At 30.1% G+C, this 14,340-nt stretch overlaps 3 protein-coding genes across 6 annotated transcripts in view; 1 reads left to right on the forward strand and 2 right to left on the reverse strand.

Annotated features, from left to right (window-relative positions):
- The window catches only part of LOC149058366 (uncharacterized), a 476,835-nt gene that overhangs the window by 318,884 nt on the left and 143,611 nt on the right, over nucleotides 1–14,340 (reverse strand). The window lies entirely within an intron of this gene.
- Polr1C (RNA polymerase I and III subunit C) lies at nucleotides 4,782–10,665 on the forward strand. 2 transcript variants are annotated; one of them, XR_016190465.1, is made up of 10 exons: nucleotides 4,782–4,941; nucleotides 5,034–5,081; nucleotides 5,174–5,281; nucleotides 7,456–7,588; nucleotides 7,657–7,764; nucleotides 8,378–8,560; nucleotides 9,144–9,263; nucleotides 9,328–9,444; nucleotides 10,035–10,177; nucleotides 10,444–10,665. XR_016190465.1 is itself a non-coding variant. In XM_089220716.1 (9 exons), the coding sequence occupies exons 1-9, from the start codon at nucleotides 4,900–4,902 to the stop codon at nucleotides 10,560–10,562; spliced, it is 978 nt and encodes a 325-aa protein (XP_089076842.1). In that variant the 5' UTR covers nucleotides 4,782–4,899; the 3' UTR covers nucleotides 10,563–10,665. The 2 variants fall into 2 exon arrangements, 1 of the variants encoding a protein (XP_089076842.1); XM_089220716.1 differs by lacking the exon at nucleotides 10,035–10,177.
- On the reverse strand, nucleotides 11,806–14,293 carry Srp54 (splicing regulatory protein 54). The gene has a single exon (XM_015513736.2). It carries the CDS (start codon nucleotides 13,976–13,978, stop codon nucleotides 11,978–11,980), a length of 2,001 nt encoding a protein of 666 aa, XP_015369222.1. The 5' UTR covers nucleotides 13,979–14,293; the 3' UTR covers nucleotides 11,806–11,977.

Below are 14,340 nucleotides of genomic sequence, written 5' to 3' on the forward strand. Positions count from 1 at the left end.
TTTTAGATAATGTAGACTTTTATCAATTATTGAGAATATTTCAATAATTATTTGAATAATGTGTTATTAAATCTCCCAAATGTATACCAAATCATCATAGACAAAATTATGTTATATTTATGGCTATTTGTTTTTATTTATATTAATAACTAGTATTATTAAAAATATTGATACCTATATGTTTTTATTCTCATCAGTTATTTTACTATTTAAATTTTTATTATGAATAATCTTTTTTATTTTTATTTCATTCTTTATAATTATAATAATTCATGATATTCACAAACAATACTAAACATTTTTTTAAATAGCTATCATATTACATATTAGCATTTATAAAGATTGGAATCAAAACTACAAAGTTCTTAAAAAATGCACACCTTTGTTCTTAATCAAAACTTTGATTTACAAATCAATAGAGCGTTTAAATGTATTGTTATTTGAGAAAAAAATTGGTTGAATTTCAATTGTAGATAAAATTAATATTGGATACATATCTAGTTTAGAGCTTAGGTAAAAATTTTTTCCTGAAACTTGTGTATTTCGAGTTTAGAAAAGTGCTGCAATCAGAATTTGTTTGATAAACTTGGTTTTAAAGTTCATGATTATACCATGTACAAAGTGTTCTAGTATTCTAGTTTAGTGTACCTTTAATTATCTTTATGCTATAATAACTATATAGTTTTTCAACCTTCTTTGAGAAGACAAAAGGTAAATAAGATGTTGTGATCTTGCCTGTTAAAGTAAAACAAAGAAACAGTAGTTGCTCACTATGCCCACCAGCTCTATACCTTGTACCAAATAAGAGCGCACCAAATTTACGTCACAAAACCGGTTTTGCCTGTGGCTGCCCGGTGCGTTCTTATTTGGTACGGAGTATAGTAACCAAACTTAAGATGTTAGCTAACCTCTAATAAGTCATGACTAGGGAACGGATTTACATGCATTTTGCATATTATTTTGGTTAGTCCAAAAGGTTGCCAAGTGAGATAGAAATCCATTTTACATACTGGTGATTAAAAATACACTACTTTAATTCACAGATATCCATAATAACTAGATAAAGTAATTTTTTATTATTTACATTGTTATCAGTATAGCGGAGACATGAACATATAAACTTTACTAATTTACTGCGCAATCCATCCTATCCACATCTTATTATTCCAGTTATTATTACACTGTGGTTCCAGTATAACTGAGAGAGACAACAATATGAATTGAAATAATCAAAGAATAATAAGTATTCCATGATAAATTAAAATGGCCATTGAAGCATTCTACATGTCTTCATCGTGTGATGTGCATTCCGCATTTCAACAAAATTACTTTAAACAAATGCATACAGAAGCAGTTAGCTGATTGCATGGCAACTGAATGCATATTATAGAAAAAAAATTGTTATTTAAATATTTCATATTTTCATTTGCTTTTTTACTTCATAAAATGTATGTTTTTATTACTTGAGCCTATTTTTTATGCTTTGATTTTTTAATTTGGGTTTTATGTTTTCGATGATTTCAATTATTTCGAATTCAGTGATGTTGAATTGTTCTAATGTAGGAGATGGGTCGGCAATACTGAGGGTGTTTTCAATAATGTACTTAAACTGATCGTAATTTATTTTCAAGCCAGGTGTTTCTGAGAAGAAGGATTTTACTGGATCAAATGTTTCGTCGAGTTTTAAAATTATTTGTTCTAAGGAATTGGTGCGTTTTATTTTTTTAGGTTTTGGTTGAGGTGTTTTTATAGAATTTGCGATTGGCGTGTTAATGTCGTTTGAGATAATAGTTTGTGACGACGGTTTAGGGGATGGACAGTTAGTGGTTATACTTGATGATGTAGAGGAGAGCGCAGATCTTTTTTTCGATTCAGATGTGGGTATTAGTGTACTATATTCTTGTGTTGATTCACTTGTTATTGGGTCGTCGAGGAGAGATGTTTGAATTGAGTTTTGCACTTTGGAAGTATCAAAAGTATCATTTGCATTATCTGAAGGAATAACTGTTGACGGAACGATATGCCCGGTCTTATCTTTTGAGATGATTGAGTTGCTTGTAGTGATGTTGGGGTCGGATGATTCATATAACCATATTGTTCTGTGATATAACATAGCGTTTGGAGGATCTGGTGGGGGATTTTTACACAGCTTTGATGTGTGTCCAGTGAGTTTGCATTTATAGCAAGTAAGGGTGTCGTCTGTGAGAAAAATTCTGTGAAGTTCGTTTTCGGCCTTAATCAGTAAGGATTCTGGTATTTTATGAAAGTCTTCATGGTTTATATAAACTTGCCGTCTAAAGCTTAAGATATGCGCTAGGTCTTTTAAGTTGAATCCAGCGTTAATGTGTGTTATCGGTGATAGGAGTTGGATATTGCGATTATGTAGTTCAGCAATAATTATATCGTTAGGAATAGCGGGCGATACATTAGAAATAATGATTCTTTTGGTTGGGTTTACTAGCCGTCTAGTTTTTATAGGTGTGAGATCATTTAGTTTGATAATAGGATGATTTTTGATTAGAAGATCGACAGTGTTTTTGTCGTTGAAATAAACGCAAAAACGGTTGTTTGACATTCTAGAAACGAATTTAATATTTTTCGGTGGAATTATTTTGCTGATGGCTAAGACGTATTCGATTTGTGGTATGTTATCGATAGAATCGAAGATGATTGCCTGTTCTTTTTTTGGTGTATTAACATTGCTAGTGGTCTCGGCGAACGTTTTTTTTTTAAAGTTGTTTTTATCGGTTTCGGAGGGGTAGTTTTGAATTGATGTCGATTTTTCATTTGGAACGCTCTGTATATGGTTGGTTACATCGGTGTAAATAATATTGGCGTTATTTTGGTCGGATGGCTTGGATGTGAGGTCATTAGTGACGTTATCTGTGTTTGATGTGACGGTAGGCGGCGATACATTAGTTTCTTTATCTACGGTGGTAATGGTAGTAACGGAAATACGAGTTGGCTCATTGGGTGTGTGTGTTTGGTTTTTTTTTTGAATTTAAAAGTTTGTCTATTAGGTTAGGGGGGTTCTTGGGTGAATCACCCATTTTGGAGTTAATATTTCTAATAGGCGGGTAAATATAAGAAGGTGGTAGTTGTATGAAAAATGTTCATATTACCTGATAGTCTTACGTAATTATTCTGAGTGCATACGAGAGCTATAAATACGAGAGCGCGGTCGAAGCGATTAACGTGTTGCTCGGTCGATAGTGCACACGTAACTGGTAATAATATATTGTAATTATATTGTATTGTAAATATTGACTATAAATGTTATATGAATAAAATGAATCTATATACTAATATTTAAAATTTAAATACTTACGAGGTATTTCGTTGCTCTTGGCAAATCTTTTTTTTTTATGGACCCCTCCGTGAATGCACATAAGTTTCACATAATAATATTTTAAATCTGCAGATGTATTTGCCAATCTAGGATACCTTTGTTTTTGTGACGATATAGTCTTGCAGTCTTCAATGAAAAAGTCAACATAGTTTATTTTTTTGAAAACATTTTAAGCTTTTTCAAATTCTGCATAGCTTTTGAATGTATCACCTATTTGCATCTTAATATGGTAATTATAATTTAAACACTAATTTACACGATTGTTCACCTTTTACTCTATTAAATCCAAAAATGTAAAAAAAAAAACCACCAACACTACTTTTTGATGAATATAATAACAGTTGTTCATCTTTTACTGTTAAATACAACGACAAAAAAAAAACCAGCCATAAAAATAAAGAAAATGTGATATCATCAAATGTTCATCAGAACCAGTTCACATTCTTCATAATATAAATAGACTATAGACTATAATTAATATATAAAAATCAATAATTTAAATTTAGGCGGTATACGATATCAATTAAATTTATTTAAAACTGATAACTGATAACAGTGATAACGTCGCGCAGAAATTATTATATTCTGTGCAGAAATCACAAGTCTCCACGCATGCGTGTCCGGGGATATAATTTTTACGCATTTTATACCCGGTGTCCGGGTCTCTAGCCACAGCCATTTTTTATCCTTATAATTTTAATTAAAAGTATCTATAAAAAATACCGAGTACCTATAGTAGTCCCATAGAGTATTTTAGAGTTTTTAGATTTTTTTCAACTACTTATGAGAAACCTTGTTTTAAATTTGCTATACTTAGCTATAGAAATTGAAATTTTTTTGCATTTTTAGAAAATGTTTGTAATTTTTGGTATTAATTATTTTTGTTTTCCGTTATAATTACATTTAAAAATGTCAAGTGTCAACAGTTTTTTGTCTAATATATAAAGTCATAATCATAACGTTTGATTTATAAATAGCTCTAAAATATTTAAAATATTTTGAAAATGTTATGCATAGAAAACATCATATTATAAACATTTGTTGAAAATTTCAAAAAACTACAAACAATTATATCATTATATGTTTTTACTGTGAATAGGTGCCTAAGTTTAATGATTATTGTTTGATAATTATTATATTATTATTAATTTTATTATTATTATCTATATTTTGTATTATTGACGCATTAATTATTCGAAATATTTTTATATGCTATATGTTTTTACTGTGAGTAGGTGTTAATTAACGTTTAAAAATATATGTTCAACCATTTTCATGAGGTTGTGAGTAATATTGCGGTCTGGGAATTTTTTTCCTAGGGTCGGGGATTTTTTTTCCCGGGATATTTTTTCCGCAATTCAATAACGATATTATAATGATAATTATTGTGATAATACTGATAAATGTTTGTGAAGATAAGAGATACGATTGATAAGAGCATAAGGCCGCCATCTTGCACCCATTCAATTCCAGATTCAACAGTTTCACATTTTTGTCTCTACTTTTCTATTTCTACTTCTCTAGACGTTTGTATCGCTTCTTTCTTAAAAATGGAAAACCCAATAATAATGAACAAATATTCTATTGAAAGGGTAAGCAAAACTATTTTTATAATTTATAATACAAATTAATGATGTTGTTTCTTCCATTGTAACATAGACAACATTCATAATTTTATTTTCAGACTTTAGGCAATGAAATTAAACCATATAACTATGATGAATTTGTAAAGGTAAATATTGCAATATCTTATTTGAGAATATTACCTATCTATTAGTTTGATATTTTTTTATAACTTATCAAAACTTATTATTAATGTTTTAGAATTTCAAGATAAACATAATTAGCCGCTCTGACAATGATTTGGAGTTTGATCTCATTGGCATTGATGTAGCTGTGGCTAATAGTTTAAGAAGAGTTATTATATCTGAGGTAATAATGTCTAAAATATTAACTTAATATCGTTTATTGGTTAAGGTTGTTTATTTTTGAATAAAAGTCCAGACGCTGATTGACAGAATTTTTTCATTCTTGCTGCTTTTCTGTTTTCCTATTTAAATCACAAGGAACAAATGCAGTTTGATACCTCCCCCCTCACTATTTTGAAGTTTTTATCAAAACTTATGTAACACGTTAAGTTCAGAACAATGGTGCATTCATAATTTGTTGCTCAGACTTAGCTTTGAAGTTATGGTCTTTGGAACTAAACAATTTTGCAATTTTTACCCATATCAAATATGCTATAATTTACCATGCTTTCATATATTTATTTTTCTATTTTGGTACTTACGTATTCTAACCTTTTAAAATAATGGTTTTTGAAATTTTCAATGAGAGCAAGTTATGATAAGTAGTGTAAGCATCTGTTAAATTGGGGATATAGCATCATGGGTCTATGTGGGTCGGATAGCTTAGTGGTAGAGAGCAAGCCCGGCAAGCGAGAGAACCGAGTTTGATTCTCAGTCCGGCGGCTAGATTTTTGACGTTATTTCGCTGGGAGAAGTTAACAGTAGTTACTCCCTACGCCTACCGGCTCCAGTCGCCAAGCTCGAGGTACTCTGGACCTCTTTCTAGATGTGGGCTTGGTCCACCAGTCCCCCAGACCTTAAATAGCCAACCTTGGGAGGAGGGGACAAGATTATAATATATTAAATTATAATATTATAATACATCACTAAAATGTTAAAAATTACTCTAAATGCTAAAATTAACTTGATTGTGCTGGGCCAATGTGGTTAAGTAACAACTACAACCTAGGTGTTAAAATAAGTAAAGTAAATAAGTAGTTATGATGTAATATCACCACAACTTTAAATTTGAATTCTGAGTGCACTATTGGTCGCCAAATTTGAGGTCCTCTGGGAAGCATTATAAAGCAATGTTCAGCGCATTCGTAGGTGTAAATTTAAAATCACAAACTTTGGAAAGCTATAACTTCAAAAGTAAGTAAGAGCGATAAATTCTGATCACTTCTTTGTTCTTAACTCTTCAAGTTACCTATGTATTGATAAAAGAAATCAAATCGGCGTGAGAGATCTAAACTGCATTTATAATGGCAAGGCTAGGATTTGTATGCAACAGCATGTTTTTTTTGCGACTTCTGATTATTGATTTTGTCAGTAATGTCCACGAATCACCTAATGATGAGATGAATGGTGGTGTTTTTATTTTGCATGTTTTTGCATATTTTGGATAAAATGCATATTAATGCATATATTGAATAAAATGAATATTATTGCATATTTCGATTATAAGAATGCGAAAAATACATGTTTTATAGTATATTTCGTAATTAATATTTATAATTTAATATTAATATTTTTTGTAATCGCTTTGCTATAATTATTTTTTAATAAAATGCGAATTAAAAAAAAAAAAAAAAAATATTACTATTTCATATTTAATTCTAGCTCTATTGATTAAAGTATAAAACTTGGTTTTTTTGTCAAACACAAATTTTATTTTTATAAATGCAATCCTATGGTACAATAGGTATGCGATTAAAGATTGAATAGTTTGACGGAGAAAGATAAACACAATTAATAAAAGTATGTCGGTCAATATAAAATCTAAGATAGAAATTAAAATGCATATTTTGGTAAATAAAATGCATATTTTACAATTTTTTATTGCATACAAATCCTAGCCCTGCGGCAATCATACTATAATAAGTTGTGCATCTTATACCTCTAGTTACTACTTTTTTTGGTATTAATGAACAAAAGCAAGTGGTGTACGTGCGGCGTGCGCGCCATACTACTTACCCAAATAATAACAGTAGAGGCTACTTAAACTGTGTTATAGAGTGATGGTCTTACTCTTCTATGAATCCCTCTTTTGTTATTTGTAATCATTTTTATACTACAGCACCACATAGTAATTTTTGAAAGGCTTTTTTTAGGAACTTAATGATTATTATATGTATTTATTAAATCACAAGTAAAATAAAGATTTAATTGTTTATAATAGTGGCCAATTGATTACTGTGTGCATGTTAATTAATTTTATATTATTAATAAATCACATTTTTTCTTCTCGTTCTATCACTTAAAATTTTTCATAAAATAAGAAGTACTTACCAATTACCATTAATAATACTTCTTTAGGTACCTAGTATGGCAATTGAAAAGGTGCATATATATCAGAACACATCTTATATACTTGATGAAATACTTGCACATCGATTGGGCTTAATTCCATTGAAAGCAGATCCTAGACAGTTTAAAATGAAAGAAGATGGTATGTATTCTTTTATATTTATAAATTACAATTGTGTTGTATATTGATGATTGACTTTTTTTTTTCAGAAAATTCTGAACCTAATGAACATGACAGTCTAGTTTATGAGATGAAAATAAAATGTACAAAAAAGGATTTAGATGCATTAGCACACAAGCAGTTTATTAGTTTTCCAGGTAAAATTGTTTTTACAATGAAATTTAATTTACTTTGGTAAACAGAATACAGAAACATAGAATATGATGATATAAATTATTAGTATAGTTAGTTAGTAAAGTTGGGACTGTCAGGGAACAGTTGTTTAAATTTTTAAGAGTACCATTAAAATTTTGATTTACTTTATATTCTAGATATATCAACCTACCCCCATACATAGCTCATTATAATTCAATTTGTTTCAACTCATACTCTCTTAGTCCAGTGATCTTCAATACATCACCCTTAAGATTAGGTTTACTGAGGTGATAGTGTACTTTATAATATCATTATTTATTACTATTAAATCATTTAATCAACCTTGTGTACGCACAATTACATTGCTATATTGTGTTAACTTTTATTAGTGGATGAACACAAGTCACAAGTTTCTAGGACCTGTAAAACATAATTTAATTTGTATCGATTTAACAATCAAGTTCTCAAGGTAAGATCCTGTAGTGATAATAGGTAACATAAGTACACTCAACACCTAGCTTATAGCAGAGGGGTTATCTACTTTCCATTTTTTGTTTTAATTAATAACTTAAATATTTTTTTAAGATTGTAATATTAGTTTTCATATAATTTTAGTTTACGCAAAACACATAAAATGGTTGCCATTAGGCAATCAAAAAGATATTTTCACGGAAAAAGATGTTGGGATAATTAGTGATGATATTCTCATTGCAAAGTTAAGACCAGGACAAGAAATTGAACTTAAAATGTTTGCAGTCAAAGGAATACCTAAAGACCATGCTAAATTTCAAAGTGTTTGTAAGTATCTAATTTTTATTAAGAGGAATCTACACCTGTGTGTATTGTCTCCATCTGGCAAATATAAAATATGGTGATTTCTGTTTTGCTTGGGAAAGAACCGAGAATGTTATGGTCATAACTAAGAAATATAATTTTCACCACAAACAAAAAGAGAACTTTGGCTGTGAAATATTGTATTTATGTGCTCGATATCAGAATTACAATAAAAGTTATTCAAGTTAAAAGAACACAAAATTAATTGAATCTTGAAACAATAAAAACTTTTTTTGTATATGTGGTATGATGATAAAAACAATATTTTACAGATTATGTTCTCAACTGTATTGTATATCACTTTGGAGTCTTAACTATCACTACACCCTAAATGGTTCTATCTCATGCAAAATAGTTTTTGCTATATTCTACATTGTTAAAACGGAAACATCACATGTGAGTATGGTACTCTTAAGTAAGAGTTAAATTTTACAAATAATTTTTTTTTCTAGTTATTATTTTTATGACTAACTTAGATAAGTTAGAGGTGTTATTATTTTTTAAATTTTATATGAATAAAATGATTTGTTGTATTTTGAATATTTAGGCACAGCGTGGTATAGAATGATGCCAAATATTAAATTGCTTGATGAAATTAAAGGAAATGATGCAGTATTATTACAATCATGCTTTCCTAAGGGTGTTATTGGATTGAAAAGTGTGAAAGGTATTTATTTTTTATAAGAACTATTTAGAATAATTATTTTAAATGATCTGATAATTGATTTTAGGTGTCCTTAGTGCGTTTGTAGAAGATTCTCGAAAAGATAATAGTTCCAGAAATGTATTTAGATACAAACAATTTGATAACAAAATTTTACTTACTAAAATTCAAGACCATTTTATATGTAAGTTTTTTAGTCTGGTTCTAAGTCAATAGATTTTAATTTTGTGTTTATTATGTAAATAATTAATAAAAATTATAAATTCATTTGCACAAAAAATTATATGATACTAGTTTGAAACAAATCACATTTATAGATTACTACAGTTTTTTTTACAGTATTTAATGATAAATTATTAATTTATATATAATAATATATTATAATATAATAATATAATAATATAATATAATATATTTATATATAATAATAAATTATTACAATTATCTTGATAATTGTAATACTGTTTATTTTTGAAATTAAAATTTGAAAATTTCATAGAACATTTTTTTTAATTATTAAATTAAATATTAGTATATTATTTTTATTTTTGCTAGAATTTATTGTTAATTTTCAATTCTTAAGATGTTGAAAGTAACATGCATTTAATTAGTTTTCAAAGTCAGTGTTTTGTATCATGGATATTTCTCATTTGACTATAAATAGTTATTTCATAATTTATGATTATAACAATAGCATAAAAATTATAATATTACCAATATTTTTATCGTATTGTAGATTGTAGAATAACAACCGTTTACTTTCCATATATATAGGCTATACTAGTGTGGACACATTTAATATATTGAAATGTTTTATATATTCAAATGAATAACATTAAATACTTTTATACCAAAACAATAATTCACATACAACATTTTTTGACATTGTTGGTGGTATTACTATTCTTAAAATTGAAGTAAGTTATTTTTTAACATTTGTTTTAAAAAAACTCAATTACTATTCAGTAATAATTCTTTTAACTAGAAAATAAAAATAATTTGAAACTACAACTCAAATTCTGCTTAAAAATATAGAAAGTCATTACGTTATTTTTAGTAAAGGTTTGTAATTGGTAACATACATCTAAATTTTACACTGACAACAATTTATTCAAATAATTGTTAACATTTAAAATAATTTTAGTTAAATCATGAACTAACAATTAACATTATTAATTTTCAGTTACAATTGAATCAATCGGTGCAATGGATCCAAGCTTAATTTTCTTAGAAGCATTAAATATTTTAACTAGAAAAGTTAATAGTGCCTCAGAATCAGCATTAAACCAAACTGAAATCTAATTTTAATATATTTGTGACTTGAATGTTATTATTACTTAATATATATTATGCAGAAAAAATTATAATTATTAATTTTTAATAAAACATTTTTCAATTAAAACAAGATCATTGTTTTTCATAAAACTTGAAGGCTGAATAGTATTTTTAGTTAAATATGTTTCACTGTAAGTCAGGACAAATTATGAATTTTTCAAGTGACCCTTTAAAAATACTGGTAGGTGGTTTCTGCTAAAGATGATCACACTTAAATTAATCGTATTTAATGCAATATTATTTTAAAGTTGTTTATTCCAATTAAATATGTTTTCTTCAAATACCTACAATATATTTTTAATTCTTTCAGTATATTTTAATTTTTATGTATTTAAATTTATTTTTGTGAATTTTCCTATTTTTAAATGACACAAAATTCAGTACTTTTGGACTACCTCGACTACCCAATTATTTCCAAGACTACTTTTCTGGATCATCTGGGTTATCTCAATTACCTCTGTGGCTCTGTATAGGAATCTAAAATTTATTTATATAAGTATATTTCCTCGTTGTTGCATGTCTCATCTTAATTTTGTTTTCAATGTACAATTTACTATACATACTTTACCATTAACCTTTTATGACAGTCACCTGCTACCATTTATTATACACTACTTAAGCCTAGCCAACAAATATTTTTATTTTGAGAAAATGAATGTCGCCCACTTTTAATTTGAAACCATCAGAGAAAAAAGCTGTCTGTCTTCAAAAATACGAAGTGTGGAAGTGTACAAATTTTTCCAAACAATCACTTAGTAACATTTTTGAAATGTAAAGCATAAAAATGCTGGAAGGTAAATAAATATATATAATAGTAATTGATTTGGAAAATTACAAATATTGTTTACAACTGCTATACATTTCCTCCACAAAAAATAAAACAACTGAATTTTTACGGATTAATTATAAAATTTTTGCTATATTTCTATATAATATACTTTTGTTTATAAAAATGGCGATGGTCAAAAATTACTATTTGCAAAAAAATTACCAACTGCATTTTTTTTTATTTTAATCATTACATTTTACGATAATAATAATATAATGAGAATATTTTTACCTTATATAATATAATACAAATATTTATAAACTTATACTTTATTTTTTAAATTTAATAAATTGTGGTAGTCAAGATAACCCGGTGCAAAATAGTCAAAAGAACACAAATGTGCCCAAAGTATCCAGGACAGAAATTAACATTTACAAAGAATACCATATTAAATTGTATAATATAATATTCACCAGATACGAGATACATATATAATATATTTATATTAAATTAAAGCAAAAATACATCATGTTTAATTAATATAGTTGGATAATTAAAATAAATTGTGTACATGGTTACAAGTACATAATAAAAAAAATGTAAAATTATGGATTTAAGAAGTACTTCGTCTATTAGGTGGTGGTGACATGGATTCACTTTTTCTCCATCCAGGTGACCTACTCCTAGCTGAACCAGGAGTATGGCTTCTACTTTTACTTTCTGATCGGGATTTATGATCAATCGACATACTTCTTCTGCTCCTATCTACTGATAAGCTTCTTTTTCGGCTTGTTGATTTACTTCTTTTTCTGCTGTCAGATGTACTCCTCTTATTCCTAATTGGTGGTGACCTAGATACAGATCTAGCAGGAGACTGAGGACTTTTAGATGGAGTTCTAGTAACCCTTCTAGGAGGAGGTGACCTAGGGGATGGAGATCTACGTATGGGTGAACGAGTACGTCTATGTCTTTTTTCAGTAGGAGAACGTGACTTATGACGACTTGCACTACGTTTACGAGTACGCCTTTGCGATGAATTTGATTTCCTATTACGTTTCTTAGGTGTTCGACTTCTGCGAGGAGACCTGCTAACTCGCTTACGAAGCGGAGTTCTTGTCCTAGATCTTTTTGGAGACAATGTTCGTCTAATATGACTAGATGAACGGCTTTTAACTGGTTCAGATGTCTTTCCTCTACCAGACGAACTACTTCTCCTAGGTGATTTACTAGATGATCGTGGACTCCTAGAATTACTTCTTGGTGGTGTAGCTGATCTAGATTTCCCTTTTTCAGGTGTAGCTGATTTATTTTTTTTCTCAACTTCTGATACAACAGGTGGGGTGTTATCTTTTTTTTTGTCTTTTTCTTTTCGTTTTTCTGATTTATCTTCTTTTCGTTTTGAAGAATATTTCCTATCTTTTTTATGACTTCTAGATCTTGAGCGACGTCTAGACTTGGATTTAGATCTTGATCTTCGTCTATCTCTTGATGCTTTGCGTTTTCTATCTCTAGACCTAGATTTTTTCCTGGACCGTGACCTTTTTCTCTCTCTAGAACGTCGGTCTCGACTCCTGTACCTTTTCCTTGATCTAGAGCGTCTTTTAGAACGTGATCTTGACCGTCTTCGACGTGAGCGTGAGTGTCCTCTACGTGATCTAGATGATGACCTACGCCGACTCCTACCATGTGACCTAGACCTTGATCTACGGTGGGAATGGCCATGCTTTTTGTCTTTCGATAAAATACCAATGACAGGATCAATAGCTGCAGAAATCAAACTTTGAGCTTCTTTTACTCGAGTCATAGCTTCTTCGATTTCTCTTTGGGCTGCTTCATTACTTTTAGCCATTGGTTTAGCAATTGCTTGAGTGGCATGTGTTACTTGAACCGGACGGGAACCAAGTTGTACTCCATTGAGTTTTAATCCAGCTATAACGCTAGCTTGTTCGGAATACTCTACAAGAGCATAACGAGTAATATCATTTTCTCTACTACACCATCTAACATACTTGACATCACCAGCTTTTTGGAAAAAACCAATAAGTTCATCATCAGTCACATTTTCGTCCACGTTAATAGCAACTAAGGTACGCCTAATTTCTTCAATTCGTCTAGAATCGTAGGTGATGGGCAATTGTGGGTACGGCGGTAAGCCATTGGACGCCAATACCGGATCGTTAGTGACAATTACCTGATTTGGAGGGATGCCTTCGATTTGATTGACGACGTGAGCTGGCAACTTGGGATCAGAAGGATATAACCCAGGCACGATGTTCGCTTGATTAGCAATATCTAGCGCCCTGTATTCATCAGGTATGTCCCCAACCGAGGATTGATAGGGCGTGACAATAAGTGCTCGGTCGATGAACACGGTGTTAGTGAGATGTTGTGCGACGGCAACGCATAACGAGTCGAAGTACTTGACGTAACATATACGAGACTGGACTGGAACAGACACGTCACGTATCTGCGGGTACAGTCTGATATCCTCGATCTTGCCAATGCAACCGAACAACGTTTGCATTTGGTCCTTGGTGGCCTGCGGTGCGATATTCGTTACCTGTATCACCTTCGTGGAGGGTAAAGCCGCAGCTGCGTCCGTGCTGGCCGTCATCGTGACTCGCGAAGATTTGTGCAATCAACGACGACTATCGGTCTCAAATGCTAGACATTCGGCAGCTACATGTTGTAAACGACGCAAAAGGCTGGTTTTGTTCGTACAGTCGGCGAGAGACTCGGCAGTCAATACTTCAACAGTGATCAAGAATTGCGATTCGTATTTAAACGTGAGAATCAAACAGCCGAACATCCGCGGTGTGTTAGTAGTACGCCTATGATGTCACAAAAACAGTGTGGACAACAACAGCAGCGGACGGCATCAAGGGAAACTAAATAATGTACATTTAATTAACAATTTTATTTTCGTATATTCATGCGATATATTTAACGTGTTAGGTGCGAAAATCGAGTTAATTT

Source organism: Diuraphis noxia, unplaced genomic scaffold, assembly GCF_037042655.1.
Source record: "Diuraphis noxia isolate RWA-SAM2 unplaced genomic scaffold, SU_Dnox_SAM2 contig0002, whole genome shotgun sequence".
NCBI classification, from domain to species: Eukaryota; Metazoa; Arthropoda; class Insecta; order Hemiptera; family Aphididae; genus Diuraphis; species Diuraphis noxia.

Bases quoted from the DNA above. Each gene is read 5' to 3' on its own strand.
- Polr1C (XM_089220716.1), top strand. From the start codon at position 4,900: ATGGAAAACCCAATAATAATGAACAAATATTCTATTGAAAGG. The intron at 4,942-5,033 runs GTAAGCAAAACT...TTTTATTTTCAG, and splicing joins ACAAATATTCTATTGAAAGG to ACTTTAGGCAATGAAATTAA. The intron at 8,561-9,143 runs GTAAGTATCTAA...TTGAATATTTAG, and splicing joins TGCTAAATTTCAAAGTGTTT to GCACAGCGTGGTATAGAATG.
- Srp54 (XM_015513736.2), bottom strand. From the start codon at position 13,978: ATGACGGCCAGCACGGACGCAGCTGCGGCTTTACCCTCCACGAAGGTG.